At 45.4% G+C, this 15,315-nt stretch overlaps 1 protein-coding gene across 2 annotated transcripts in view; it reads right to left on the bottom strand.

Annotated features, from left to right (window-relative positions):
• Positions 1-1,123: 1,123 nt before the first annotated feature.
• BIN2 (bridging integrator 2) overlaps positions 1,124-15,315 on the bottom strand; it is a 37,617-nt gene continuing 23,425 nt past the window's right edge. Inside the window, exons 7-12 of one of the 2 annotated variants that reach the window (XM_055127785.1) lie at positions 14,967-15,052; positions 13,193-13,268; positions 11,546-11,628; positions 9,470-10,256; positions 4,871-4,969; positions 1,124-1,656 (exon numbers count right to left, since the gene is read on the bottom strand). In XM_055127785.1, coding sequence (XP_054983760.1) covers positions 1,627-1,656; positions 4,871-4,969; positions 9,470-10,256; positions 11,546-11,628; positions 13,193-13,268; positions 14,967-15,052 — 1,161 coding nt within the window. In that variant the 3' untranslated portion in view covers positions 1,124-1,626. The remainder of the gene's footprint in view (positions 1,657-4,870; positions 4,970-9,469; positions 10,257-11,545; positions 11,629-13,192; positions 13,269-14,966; positions 15,053-15,315) is intronic. The other variant, XM_055127786.1, reaches the window with a different exon arrangement.

Here is a 15,315-nt window from a genome sequence, read left to right as displayed (position 1 = left end):
GGCGGCCACACATGCAGCTCTGTGACACCTTCAAACCTCAGAGTTGAGAGCCCAGTAGAAGCAAAGAAAATTAGATTAAAAAGTTGGGTAGTGGGGCTGGAGCGATAGCACAGCACGCTGCCGACCCGGGTTCTAATCCCAGCATCCCATATGGTCCCCTGAGCACCGCTAGGGGTAATTCCTGAGTGAAGAGCCAGGAGTAACCCCTGTGCATTGCCGGGTGTGACCCCAAAAAACCAAAAAAAAAAAAAAAGTTGGGTAGAACCCACTAAGGAGTGAAAACAGTAACACAGAAGGCTCAACTCCCACTCTCAGCTCAGTAAATCCTCAGGCCATGACTTTTAGCAACATCATTATGAGATACATGTTGTAACAAAAGCAAAATAAATTATTTTGTGCCTCCTAAAGCTTGGGAGATGGGGGCAAGAAAATAGGACACTGGTGGAGGGAAAGACACCCTGGGTGGTGTGACTGGTGTTGGAATATTTAATACCCGAAACAACTGTATTGTGAACAACTTTATAAATCACTGTTTAAATTAAAAAAATTTAAATGAGTGTTAAAAAATGAATTGAAACCAAGACTTCTGACTCCAAATTTCATGTCATTTCTACTGTTGTTGTTGTTATTAGAATAATTCACCCTTCCCCTCTTTGCTGTTGCGAAGATTGGGGTTAAACACTTGACTGGGATGCTTGCACAACTGGTCATAGCAGCTACCAGTGGTCACCATAAGCTGCCACTGCTGTGCTTGGAAACACACCTGCCTGCAGTGTCCCAGAGATCACACAGTGTGCTGTGTCAGTGGCACTGCACATGACATGTGGGCTGATGCCGGGGACAGAGCCAGTTGGCTCACTGGTGAGGACAGGCTATGGCGACTGACCTCTCCCAGGCTCCTCTATTACACTTCTATACTCTGGATCATTTATCTTCTGAGGGTTCCATTTCTTCCATGCTGCTCAGACCTTTATTTATACATAGTACAGTTATAAACTCGAGGTACACTTTAAGACTTAACCCCTTCCCAAGGGTATTAGCCACAGCTGGAGTATGCAGCTTTAGCATGTGGACGGTGCAGAGCCTGCATCGTCCAACAGTTATTGCCAGAAGTGGGGTGGCCATAGGCCTGGGTTGTGACCGGAGCTTTCTGAACATGCAGCAGAAACAGCAACCAGGCTAGAAAAAAATCTGTGTCAAAGACTCCATCCATAGCCAGAGTAATGCTTTATTTAGCATTCTAAAATCTGTTCTTTTGGCTTGAAATCTTATAAAATGAGGCAAGCGAAAGACATGTTTGGTATCATGTGTGTACATGTGATATGTGTCTCTTAGACAAGTGTCTATGGACGCTTCTTTATAATCATTTTAGCTCCACTTTAATGAACATGCTAAAAACGGAATTCCCTGAGCCAAGCAGTTTCTCCTCTCAAGCCTGCTTCCTCCGCCCCTCCCCCTACCACCCATCTGCTCCTCAGCCTCCATGAATGCTCGATCTTCAGTGACCACCAGCATCTACGCTGAGAACCTAAAGAAGAATGATGGTCCTCACTCTAACCTCTACACCCTCTGGCTGAGGAGCTTCACGGGGAGGTGTATGTTTGGGGAGGCCACAGCAGTTGCTCTTCAGAGTTCAGAACTCTGAGTTGGAGATGCCTGGAAAATAAACACAACTGCATTAGATACCAACCCGACCTCCCACTGCCACCCAGAGGGGTTAAAACTTAACTGGCTTTGGAGACAACAATTGTAGGCAATAGAAAACTTTCATTGTGTTTTATTTTGGGTGGGGTCATACCTAGCAGTGCTCTGGGCTTACTCCTGGCAGTGCTCAGGGGACCATATGAGGTACTGGGGATCGAACACAGGTCAGCCAAGTGTTTTACACTCGTACTATCTCTCTAGCCCCAATATAAGATTATTGTAAAGACTTGTGGCAAATTTTATTTTCTATATCACTTATTTCCTTAGGAGATTATGGAGAATTTTTTAATCTTAGTAACAGGATCTGTTCTCAAAGAATGGGCATCATTGGGGCCAGAGGGATAGTACAGTTGGTAAGGAGCTTGTTTTGCACGTGGCCAACTCAGGTTCGATCCCCAGCACCACACGTGAGCCCACCAGGGATGATCCAAGTGCAGAGACAGGAGTAAACCTGAGCATTGTTGGGTATGGCTCAAAAACAAAACAAAAGAATGGGCATCATGAACTAATGCACAATCAGATTTTTCTCTTGGATGTTACAAAGTTCTAAACTAATTTGTGCCCATCCTTGATAAGCTTATCTCTTTTAGGGGAGTGAGGGATGAGGGGACAGGTGAGCCATACCCAACACTGCTACTCAAGAGATATTTCTGGTTCTGTGCTTAAGAGTGATCTCAAGCAGTGCTCAGTGTACTGTAGGATGACATTACTTTGTCCTCTCCCCCCTTGCCATGAGTAGCTTGTCCCGGTTTTTCCCAGAGTTTAGGCTTACCCCAGTCTCACCCATCAAGGTGTTCCCGAATCTCTCCCATCCCTTTGTTTAGCTATAATCACTTCTCTATGCTCTCTTCCCCAAAACACTTAATCTGCGGCTTTCCCTTAATCCGACTCTGCTAATTTGTAAGGTCAGACCTTCCTAGGACACTAAATATTATAACATTGCCTTTCTCCCCTCTTTATGCCTTTTGAATAATTTACTTTAAAGCTATGTCTTTTTCGTATAGACACAAGAAGACAATATTATGTTTTTGTAACTTGGGAATTAATTGGCTTTTTTTTTTTTGCTTTTTGGGTCACACCTGGCAATGCACAAGGGTTACTCCTGGCTCTGCACTCAGGAACTACCCCTGGTGGTGCTCAGGGGACCATATGGGATGCTGGGAATTGAACCCGGGTCGGCTGCGTGCAAGGCAAATGCCCTACCCGCTGTGCTATCGCTCCAGCCCCTTAATTGGCTTTGAATATTATTCCCTCCCGGGCATCTGCTTTCTCCACTTAAGCCTCAGTTGCCCTCAGTTCCTAGCACCCTAAAAGCAAGGTCCCGACGAGGGACGGGACGGATCCAGGGCAAGCAGTGAGTTGTGTGCTACCCTGGCATCGAGATGGGCCTGGCCAAAGTGCCTAATTCTTAACTATAAGTTAAGAGCTTGATCATAGACAAATGCTGTCATGATCCAAAAGTAATGATGAGACTAGGACCCTCCTAGGGATAGGAAAGACTGATCTGGCCTGAGCACTGTAGTCTGAGATTGAGATGGCCCCAGGAGAGCAATTCCATAAGCTTTAATGCATCTCTTATTGTGTCCATACAAAATGATTAATATTATGAATTCTTATATGTTTGCTGGCTGAGGAGAAGAGAAACACACTCATGGGACTCTGCCCTTGGGTGGATCCTCCTGCTGAAAGAGAATTAAGTCCTAGGAGAAGCATTCCCTAAGGGAAAGGAACCTCAACCCTATTGATGGTGACCACACCTATGTGTACACCCCAACCCCCTCATGCTGGGGAGATTTAACTAGGCTGTAAGAGTGGGTTGGGGGGCCAGATCCAGAGATCCAGAGAGAGAGATCCGGAGCTGGGAGAGAAGCAGAGAGAAAGAATGAAATAAACTGATCGAGCAACCAGTTTGGCCTTCTTCCTTCCGTCGCCTGCCCTTGACCGACAGCACACGCAGCGGTTCCAGGGCACCAAACGCAGGCGGTGAGACAGAGCCGCCCGGAGAGCCCGAGAGTGCATGCGCCTGTCGGCGTGCCTTAGTTTTTTACAGTGGACCATGTGTGGTACCGGGGATTCAAACCAAGGTCACAGCTGACTCAGCAACATGCAAGGAAAGTGACTGACCTCCTGTACTATCTTTCCAGCCTGAGACAAAGGTTATCTTATAGAATTTTTTTTTTTTTAGTTTTTGGGCCATTCTTGGGGGCTGGAGCAATAGCACAGCGGTTGGGCGTTCACCTTTCACACGGCTGACCTGTGTTCGATTTCTCCACCCCTCTCGGAGAGCCCGGCGAGCTACTGAGAGTATGGATCCCACACGGCTGAGCCTGGCAAGCTACCCGTACTGGATATGCCAAAAACAGTAACAATAAGTCTCTCAATGAGAGACATTACTGGTGTCCCCTCGAACAAATCGATGAGCAACGGGATGACAGTGACAGTGACAGTTTTTAGGCCACATCTAGCAGTGCTCAGGAGTAAGGGCTTATTCCTGGCTCTGTGTTCAGGGATTACTCCCAGTGGGAATTGAACCCAGCTGTATGCTCGTGCTGCCTGCCATCTGTACTATCTCTCCAACCCCTGAATGCATTTTTATACTTGCCTAATTCATGGCCTCATTTTGTTACTTGTAATGCATTTTTATATTTGTATATATATGTTTATACTTGTCTAATTCATTGCCTCATTTTGTTACTTGTAGGTTTCCAATTTAGTTTTGCAATATTGTATATATTTATCTTCTGTATGTCTCTTACCACCCTTTTTGAAGTAAGTTCAGCTATAATGAAAAAAATACTTAAGAGATTGGGTTGGGATGAGAGGTCAAGAAATCAAGACCAAATGTTTGGAAACAGGAACAGAGAAACCAAAGTCCCAGTGTGCTCTTGAGTCCTCTGGTTCGCATCTGCTTGACTTTGCTCTAAGACTCGCTCCAGTACTCGGAGAGTTTAAGAGCAAGTCACCTGCGATAAGGAGTTCTGTCTTCAGCAAATCTTTGTTCAGCAAATGCCCAATTTTATCACACTCCTGTTTCTGTGTATCTGGACTCCTTACCCTGTCTTCTTTTTTCTTTATAACTTTCTGTAACCTACTTTTTTTCTTTATTTGTTGTATTTAAGGTAACGTGCTACGACAGTGCTAATATTTACGACCCTGTTGTTCTTACCACTTCTTCAGGTTCAGGTGCTGCCACTTCTTCAGGTTCAGGTGCTGTGGTGCTGCTTTCTTCGGGAACCACGGGGTCAGAAGGCTGAGGATCTTGGCTCTACAAAAGAAGAAGAGTTCTACCAGTGAGAGGTGGCTCAGCTTCCTCATCCTCTAAGCCTTAGACAGGTCTTCAGTGCCTTATACTTTGCAGGGGTCAAAGTTAATACAAATGACAAGCATACATATTTCACCACAGCCTGAAGTCACCAAGAAGTTTTTATTGTCACCATCCTTCTTAAATCTAGGAACCCAGATTCAAAGGGTGAAATGACTAACTGAGGTAAGAAAGTAGGACTTTAGGCTACAACAATATGGGACTTGAGTGGCATGAGCCTGTCTGTGCATACATGTGGGAGTCAGTGAGGACAGAAACACACATCCTGAAACACTACCTAGGGAGCTGCTTAGTGGCACAGTGCGTGCCTTGGATTTTGGAAGCCCTGGGTTCAATCCTCGACAATGAAAACCACTGACGAAAATAAAAACCCCATTTACAGATGTCAAATATAGCCTATTATTTACACCAGTTAGAAAGCATTTGACCCTCCATAAGCTCCCCTTCAATAAGATTACTGCAAGAATGCAACCTTGTTATAGCTGCTTGCAAACTAAAACCAGTAGTATGTTACAAAGTCAAATCAAACTAGGCTTGGGCTCTTCAGTTCACTGAGTAGCTCCTTTCAGTGAAGAACAATAGAAATGATTACACCTCCTCTTCTCAAGGTTGTATGTCTGACCTGGCCTTATGCACATATCCACATGCTCTGCATGGCTCTCAATTAACACAGCTACTTCCAGCTAGAAATCTGCCAAGAAACGATGTATGTTTCTCCACCAGGACTCTTAGTGTCTTACGTGAATCAAGACTGAGGGCATCCCCATGCAAGAGACTAAATCTGCTGAAAAACCCAGGTACATGGGACCAGTGACTGAAAATGCCAGGCCTCATGGGGTCGGAACTGGGCCGTCTCTTCCCATCTGCCTGCCCTTCTGGGGCCCTGGCAGTCATGCCCACGAACTGCCTTTGGGTGCCAGTTAAGCACATTTAATGGCCATGACTCAGAGACTTATATATGAATCTTGGAACCGAGCAGCTCACTGCAGGGATGGCTATGGACCCCGATTATTTAAATTTTTACGATTCCAGGAGTGTGTGGCCGCAAAAACGGCCACACAGTATATCATACCACTTTTTCTTTTTTTGCTCCTTTTGTTGAATCTCTGTGAGACAGACCCTTACAGACACCTTATACTACTCATAACAAGTAATACAGAATAAACTATCTAGTATCTACCTGTGGGGCAGGCTTGAGTGGTAGTGGGGAACTTCGAAATAATGGTGGTAGGAAGGTGTAATGGTGGTGGGATGGTGTTGAAATATTGAATGTAATCAATTATTGTGAACAGCTTCATGGAAATAAGGTTTAAAGTAAAAATCTTTTCAGCCAGGGGTAATTCCTGAGTGCAGAGCCAGGAGTAACCCCTGTGCATCGCCAGGTGTGACCCAAAAAAGCAAAAAAAAAAAAAAAAAAAAAAAAAAAAAATAAAGTAAAAATCTTTTGAAGAGACTGAGAACATAAAGACGTTGGTGGCACAGGGAAAAGAGAAAAACAGAATCTTCAGGGCTATATTGATAGTACAGCAGGTAGGGCACTTGCCTTGCATGCGGCCGACCCGGGTTTGATTCCCAGCAACCCATATGGTCCCCCAAGCACTGCCAGGAGTAATTCCTGAGTGCATGAGCCAGGAGTAACCCCTGAGCATCTCTGGGTTTGACCCAAAAAGCCAAAAAAAAAAAAAATAAAGAAAACAATCTTCTTCAAAGAGGAAATCCAGATGGCTAAAAAGGCTTATCAAGAATGTTCTTTATCACTAATTATCAGAACAACAAAAAGTGCTGGTGTTGGAGGAAGGGACTTTTGTTCACTGCTCATGGGAATGTTGACTGGTCTAACCTTTTTGGGAAAACAATATAGACATTTCTTAAGAAACTAGGAATTAAGCTTCCATAAGATATAGCAATTCCACTCCTAGGAATATATGTCAAGGGCCCAAACGCATATCAGAGAAGATATCTGCTCTCTATATCCACTGCAGCACTGTTCACAATGGCCAGAATCCCAAGTGCTGAGAGTAGATGAATGGATAAAGAAACACTGGTACATCTACACACTGGAATATGATGCAGTCATTAGAAAAAATTAAGCATAAAATTGAGTGAAATGAGTCAGAGAGACAGGGACAGACATAGAATGATTGCACTCATTTGCTGGATGTTAAGCAAAAACCTGTATGTATGAGAATAATAGTCAAAGACAATAGAAACAAGATCCAGGAGGACTGGTCCACAGTTGGAAGCTTGCCACAAGGGATGGGGGGAGTGAAGTCAGGAAAGAGAAGGGACCAGTTTGGCAATGATGGTTGGAAATGATCACCCAGGACAAGAACCGGGTGCTGAAATATGCATGATATCCTTTCAGGAAGAGCACTATAAACCACAGTGTCTAAAAGGAAAAAAGAAAAAGGGAAAAAAGATGAGAACTGTCTGTCACAGAGGCATTGGGGGAAGGGAAACCAGGGCCACTGGTGGCAGATGGGTACACTGGTAGACTGGTGAAGGGACTGGAATGGGTTCAAACGCTGTATGATAAAATGCAATGATGAACAACCTTAAAACTATATATTTTATGGTGATTCAATTTTGTGTGTGTGTGTGATTCAATTTATAAAAAAAAAAAGATGCTGGTGGCTTTGATTTTAATACTCTGGGAAGTCAGTTACAATAACTTGTTTTCCTGGTTCTCATCTTCCTTGAGACTCTGAAAAATCCGAGGATCACAGCAGACACTGAAAAGGTCTGTTCCCTCCACACCTTGGCTGCTCTCCTGTACCCTCTGTGGACCGGCTCCTCAGCGGGTGGCAGACCCCTAAGGCAGGGGGCGACTTCAGTTAGGCACAGGCACTGCAGTGTGACTGGAGGCCCCCAATAGCTCATATTCCCAGATATTCACAGACTCATGCCCTGGCCTCCATCACTGCCCAAGTGATGCCTTCTTTGGACACTGTGAAAACTGTAATTCTGCATATGGCCGGCCCCAAATCTATCCCTGGCACCACATATAATCCTTGAGTATCACCTGGAGTGACTCTTGAGCGAAGAGCGAGGAATAAGTACTGAGCATCACCAGGTGTGATTCAACACCCCCAAACCAGTAAAATATGGTTTCTATCCAAGGCCCGAGAAATGGTGTTTTGGGTTGAGTGCAAGCTTTTACGCAAATATCTAGGGTTTACCCGGGGACTGCATAGCTTCCTGGGCTTTTCAGAGAGCAGCCTCTGAGCACCACCGGGTGTGGCCCCCAAATATACCAAAATATTGCAATTCTGACTCAAACCTCTATGTCTTCCTGTACCTCAAAAGAGAATGCTCATCACCACTAAATTGTAATTTTATTTTTCTCTTTTCTGTTCTCCCTATTCCCTCTAGAATGTGTGGTGCAAGGAAGTGATTATTTTTTGCTTTTTGGGTCACATCCGGCATTGCACAGGGGTTATTCCTGGCTCTGCACTCAGGAATTACTCCTAGCGTGCTCAGGGGACCATATGGGATGCTGGGGATCAAACCCGGGTCGGCCACATGCAAGGCAAACGCCCTATCCACTATGCTATCGCTCCAACCCCCAAGGAGGTGATTTTTATACTTTGTTCATGCAATATCTACCACCCACAAAACTGAATGGCATACGTGGTGCCATGGATTGAACCTGGATTGGCCACATGCAAGGCAAGCACCTTATCTGCTATATATTATCTCTATGACCCCTGTTTACATTCTTTATTTTAGGGGGCAGGGGATGCAAAGTTTGAGGAACAAACACAATTTGTTGATAACATGCTTCATGGGGTCTTTTTACCATACTCATCAATATGACAAACTGTGAGACCTTTCTCCCTGATCCCCATAAAAAGCAAAACTCAGGATGTTGATTGTAGCTTCCTCTGGGGGAGACGGAGTTCGTGGGGGACCACGAAGCACTGGGGACTAAACATGGGCCTCCCTTGAAGTCATTTTTGTAGTGCCAGGGATCATGATCATAGGGCTGTAACTTCTCTATACCTAGAATCCCTAGGTCTTGGAGGGAAAGGAAGAAAGAATTCACTTGTAATATTATTAGAGATAAGCCCATTGGCGATGCCAATTAGCATAGAGTAGATACTAAATTAACGATATGAAGATGTGAATTCCAGAACCAAAAAAAGATGCCCAAGAAATTTTTTTTTCTTTTTGGGTCACACCCAGCGATGCTCAGGGGTTACTCCTGGCTTTGCACTCAGAAATTACTCCTGGCGGTGTTTGGAGGACCATATGGGATGCCGGGGATCAAACCCGGGTCGGCCGCGTGCAAGGCAAACGCCCTACCCGCTGTGTTATCGCTCCGGCCCCTGCCCAAGAATATTTTAAGATTAATAAAGTGAGTATCTGACCAACTGTGGAACAACCTGACTGTGTTAATGATGACACACAGGGAGGGAATAAAGCCAACAAACCCTTCCTCACCTGAGAATTCACCGAGGTAGGGGAAGTAGAAAGTTCTGGGTCCGGATGGTCAGCATCCTTCTCTTCTCCAGCCTCCGGTGTTCTCACTGGCTTCTCTGGTGATTCTGCATCAGGAAGGGCCTCTACGGAGGCCTTGGGACTTAGGGTCCCTGTCCCCAACAGCACCCTCGGGCTGCTGGGTGAATCCTCTTCATCTGCTAGAGGGCTGGAGGGTTCATTTCCAGAGGAGGACCTGGGGCTGGGAGTAGCTTTGGGCAGAGGCGGCCGCGTAGGGGGCGCTGAGGATCTCTGGAGAGAGGACTTCTTCTTCTGATTCACCGATCCTTCGCTTGAGGTACGGCTTCGGAGAACTAATTCAGGCCCGGATGAAGGCTGCTCTGAGGGGCTCGGAGCTTTGTCTGGTGATGGGTCTGGGGAACCAGAGAAAACCTCCTCCCGGGACTCCCGGCCCTCACTCAGGGGAGAGGACTGGGCCTGGGTCAGGCCACTGCAGAGGAGCTGAGACTTGTCGGAGGCAGAGGAGGAGGAAGATGAGGAGGCCGAAGAGGAGGTGGAGGAGGAGGTGGGGGAGGAAGAGCTGGTAGACTCTTCCCCCTCCATTACTCCTTTGATCTCACAGATGTCTTCCTCCAGGGCTGTTTCACACATGACCTCTTCCTCACTGGTGGAGACAGACCCCTTCTCACTCCTCAGGCAAAGTGAAGACAGACTGGTTGGGGAGGTGAGAGAGCTGGATGCTGAAGAGGTTCGGACTGGGGGAGAGATGACTAGGGAACGCCTGCTGCTGCTGGAAGGGGCAAAGCAAACACAGTTACAAGATGGAACTGGCCGCTACTTCGACATGCACCCTATCAGTAATAATGCACCCAGGGAGCAGGGAGACAAAGCTAAGTAACCTGAAGTGGTATCAGAGTTTGTATCGCTGCAGCGATGCCTGTTATAGAGTGAAGTGAATAAAGTCTATAAAATATTGGGCGCCTATGGCCAGCGTGATGATACTGAGTTCATTAATGGCCCCAATCTTTGTTTCTTTGTTTGGGGCCACATCCGGTCATCCTCATGTTTACTCCTAGCTTTGTGCTCAGGCTTACTCCCAGCAGTGCTTGGGTGGACCAGATGGAATGTCAGGGATTGAACCTGGGTCAGCCTCATGCAAAGCAAGTACCCTACTCACTGTACTACCTGTCCAGCTCCAAGGTTTAAGGCTTTTGGCTTGCACACAATCAACCCTGGTTCCATCGCCTGCATCACATATAATCCCCTGAGCACAGAACCAGGAGTGATTCCTGAGCACAGCCTGGTGTGGTCCCCTAAAATTTTTTTACAAAAAGGAAAGCTATGACCAGCGATATGTAATAAGGATAAATATCACAAATAATGCTAAGAGATCAAAAGAAGATGCAGAGGAATATAATAGTATCATCCAATGTATGCATGTACATGTATTATAAAAGTAAAGACACAATGGCAAGAAAGAACTTTGGAGATAGTGATTAACTTTGGTGGGAGGAAGAAGGAAAAACTAAGTGGAATAGGGTACTAGATACTTCGATTTTGTTCTTGTTTTGACTCCACACTCAGGAATTACTCCTGGTGGAGCTCAGAGACCACATGCCAGGATTGAACCTAGCCCCAAAGCTTCAATTTTATAATACAACTGGTGGGCTGGAGAAATAGCACAGGGGTTTAGGTGCTTGCCGGGCACACAGCTGACCCAGTTTTGATCTCTGGTGCCACACAGGGTCCCTAAAGCCCCACTGGAGTAATCCTTTAGCGTAGAGATAGGAGTGTGTAGAGCTAGGAAAAAACTCTGAGTACCGCCGGGTATGTCTTTCCCCAACCCCAAATATATATATATTAGCTGATTTATTAGATGCAGTGGTAAATACACTGATATTTGTTATATTTTTATATATTTAATTATTGCTTAAATGATTCATTAAAGAAAAAGTTCTACAGGTGCAGAGTATTAAAGACAAAGAGTATCACCAACGTAAACACAAAGGCTTGATTTGGGTGGGGAATATTTCATACACAGGACAATAAAAAGCAGAAAGGAGTCACAGAATCGCTCACCTTGACAGTCCCTTCACCACAAAGACTTTGTTGGAATGTTGCTTCTCCAGTTTGCTCATCACCTCGTAGAGAGTGTGGTTCAGCTAGGGCCGGCAAGAAAGAAGGTGTGCTAGCTGGAGACTCTCCTACATACAGTGCCCCCAAATAAAATACCCCACCTTTCAACTCTGAACAATAAAATTCTTTCTCATTTCTTCACTGCAAGTGTCCAGGATCCTATTCTATCACTCTTTCCCTGGCCTGTATTGAGTCCTGTCACCAGTTCTCAAGGCTGGGTCCGTCACTGACAGGTCCAACCAGCTATTCAGTGAATGAAGACTCAATGCAATATTATGTCGAGAAGACACACAAACCGAGAAGAATCTCCAAACCGAGCAGCTCGCTGCAAAGATGACTCCAGACTTTAAACCAGGTCAATTTGACCAGGGTGCAGGCATCGTTCCTCCACCTGCCCCCTAGGAATCCTGGCAATTGATGGGGCTGGAGCAATAGCACAGCGGGTAGGGTGTTTGCCTTGCACGCAGCCTACCCGGGTTCAATTCCCCGCATCCCATATGGTCCCCCAAGCACTGCCAGGAGTAATTCCTGAGTGCAGAGCCAGGAGTAACCCTGTGCATTGCTGGGTGTGACCCAAAAAGAAACAACAACAATAATAGAATCCTGGCAGCTGACGACTTTCAGAACCCATTGAGAAGTGCAGGTACACGGCTCAGGGATGGCAAATTCCAGGCCTCAATGGGTAGAGGTCCTTCTTATCTCCTCGACCCTATGGGGCCCTGAAGGTCACACCTAAGAACTGCCTCTGGCTGCTATTTAAGCTCTTAACGGCTATGATCCAGAGACACACAAAAGAATCTCAAAACCAAGCAGCTCGCGGCAGAGATTTCTCCAGACCCTAATTATCTAAAATTTTAGAATTCCAGGAGCGCGCAGCTGCTCTCCCAGCTGTGCGACATCTTATGCTATTCATAACAAGCAATACAAAAGGGAGTATGGGGGATATTGTCTGCCATAGAGGCAGGGGGAGGAGTGGGATAGATGGGGGATATTGGGGACATTGGTGGTGGAGAATGTGCACTGGTGGAGGGATGGGTGTTTGATCATTGTATGACTGAAACTCAAACATGAAAGCTTCGTAACTGTATCTCACAATGATTCAATTAATATATACATTATGTAGAGAAATGATAATTTTGCCAAAGAACTGCCGAAGAGTATGTATGGTATCATAACTAATATTGCAACAGAATATCTTAAACCCTCAGGACTAGAAAAGACACTAGTTACACCATGTTCTACAGCTGTGTATCATTGAATACCATAGATGCTGTTCAAGGCCAACTATCTGAGAAACGAAAAGTCTCCTTAGCAACTACCCTAACTGCCTCAATTGCTCCAACACACCTTTCCTGCCTCAGCAACAAAAGACAGGGCTTTCACAACCCAGTTCCCTGTTGAGTTGATCCTTTTACAGACCTGACTTCCTTTATTGGTCTGCAGTTTAACTTGGGCGCTCTTCCCTGGGACAGGGCCCTCTGAAAGCACTGGTATGTGCTCACACAGAGTTCGACACAATTAAGTGCCGAGAAAACACTTGGTGCCAAATGAAACCTACCCACATATCTAAACTGACTGTGTGTTACTTACCTTGCTCATCTCCCTGTAGAAGACATCCCTCAAATTGGAAATGTTTTGGAAGATGGTCACATAACAGCTGATACGACTATCGGGAGAGAAAACACGAAGCAAACTGTAAGGGATGGTGGAAGAGGTCCGCACTGGACATACAAGGCAGGAGCTGAGTAAAGCCAGCTAGCACCAAGGCCCAAAAAGAAAAGCCCCACATCCCAGATGAAGGATTTCCTGGGACCAAAATATATCAGAGCTGTCCAGAAGCACACTTGATTCTTAGAAGTCAAAGCAGACACTCTCGACCACCTGTGTCAGTTCTTGAAGTTATCTGATGTGGGTCCAGGGACTGAAGTTAAGTGTGCTGAAGAAATTTTAAAGTGCTATATAAAATGTTTTAAATTTACAATTATTATAATAAGTATTCTTTCTCACGCAATACTTGCACTCCTGTGAGGCTGTGTATATATTAGTGGAGTTCTTCAATAAGTGAATTGGAGAAGTGTACATTTATGGCAACTATTACCTTTGAATTCTATCTAAATTAAGAGTCACCTAATATTTTAGGACATACATAGGCATTAAACAGGTTAAGTCATTACGGAAAAAAGCAGAATTTGTGGAATTTCAGGAGCTCCACTTGAATCATCTAAATGTCACCACCTTCACAAAAATAAAAGATCTCTCTCACCTGTGGGATCTAAAGAAACATAGTAAGGGAAAAACAAATGGCCAAAGTCATCAGAACTGGAGATTTTGTCTATAGAACTGAGCTTACATGGCGGCAGGGGCAGTAGCGGGGAGGAACCCAGGCAGAGGAGCAGTAAAGGCTGAGGTGAGGGGATGATGTATGCCTGAGCAGTATAATGACAAGTACTGTAAATCCAGGACCTCAATAAAAATGGTAACAACAACAACAACAACAAAAAACTGTTACAAGCAGAATCTCTGCTCAGATTTACTTTCTAATATAAAAATTGACATTTAAAATACTTTAACTGGGGGCTGGAGTGACAGCACAGCAGGTAGGGTGTTTGCCTTGCACGCGGCTGACCCTGGTTCGATTCCCAGCATCCCATATGGTCCCCCAGCACCACGAGGAATAATTCCTGAGTGCATGAGCCAGGAGTAATCCCTGTGCATCGCTGAGTGTGACCCAAAAAACCAAAAAATAAATATAAATAAAAATAATCACAAATCAATAAAATACTTTGACTGGGGCTGGAGAGATAGTATAGTGGGTAAAGTGTTTGCCTTGCACTTGGCTGACCTGGGTTTGATCCTCAGCAGCCTATATGGTCCCTGAGCCCATCAGGAGTGATCCCTGAGTGCAGAGCCTGGAGTAAGCCTGGAGTACAGCAAGGTGTGTCCCCAAACCCAAAGTTAAGTAAATAAACAAAATACTTTTACTTAATTCTCTGGACAAAAATATCTTCATTAATAATATCTTCATTACCCATGGTTTATCTTTTATGTAAATATGGATATTCACAAGGCACGCTTGTTTAAAACAATATGCACGAAACCAGATACTCCTAATAAGCCTGATGACAGCCTTCTAGTCTCCTATCCGAGAATCATCTGCTCTTTAAACCCGAAAAGCTGGCAGGGCAAGGATGGTTATCTCTCCTTTCGGATGAGGAAACAAGGTCTGCAGAAATGAAGTAGGTTGCCCAATAGCACACAGTAAGGGGCAGGGAGAGGCTACACCCCACCCCTCCCAGCACTCTCCCCAGGAGACGTCCTCTCTGAGGAGCCCCGGGCCCAGCCTTTTAGGGACCTCAATCATTACCTATTATAAAAAACAGGCAGTTCCTCCAGTAGTTCCTGGTTCAATTCTTCAAACACAGCCTGGGCTTTGTTGAACTCTTCCTCTGCCTGGATGGTAAGAGAGACAGGACAATCCCCTTCACTCTGAACCAAGGCTGGACGCTCCTCCGTCCTCGGCCTTTTTCAGGAACTAGGCTTACTAGGTCTTTCTTCCTTTTCCTTCTCTCTGGGTGGGTTGTGTTTGTTTGTTTGAGTCACATACAGGGGTGCTCAGGCATCACTCCCAGGTGTGCTTGTGGTACTCTGAGGGGCTGGGGTCTAGCTTTGACCACCTGCATGGAAAGCAGATGCGCCACTCACGGAGCCATGGC

The sequence above is a fragment of the Sorex araneus genome, chromosome 2 (assembly GCF_027595985.1).
Source record: "Sorex araneus isolate mSorAra2 chromosome 2, mSorAra2.pri, whole genome shotgun sequence".
Taxonomy (NCBI): Eukaryota; Metazoa; Chordata; class Mammalia; order Eulipotyphla; family Soricidae; genus Sorex; species Sorex araneus.
This window is presented reverse-complemented; position numbering and strand designations above follow the sequence as displayed.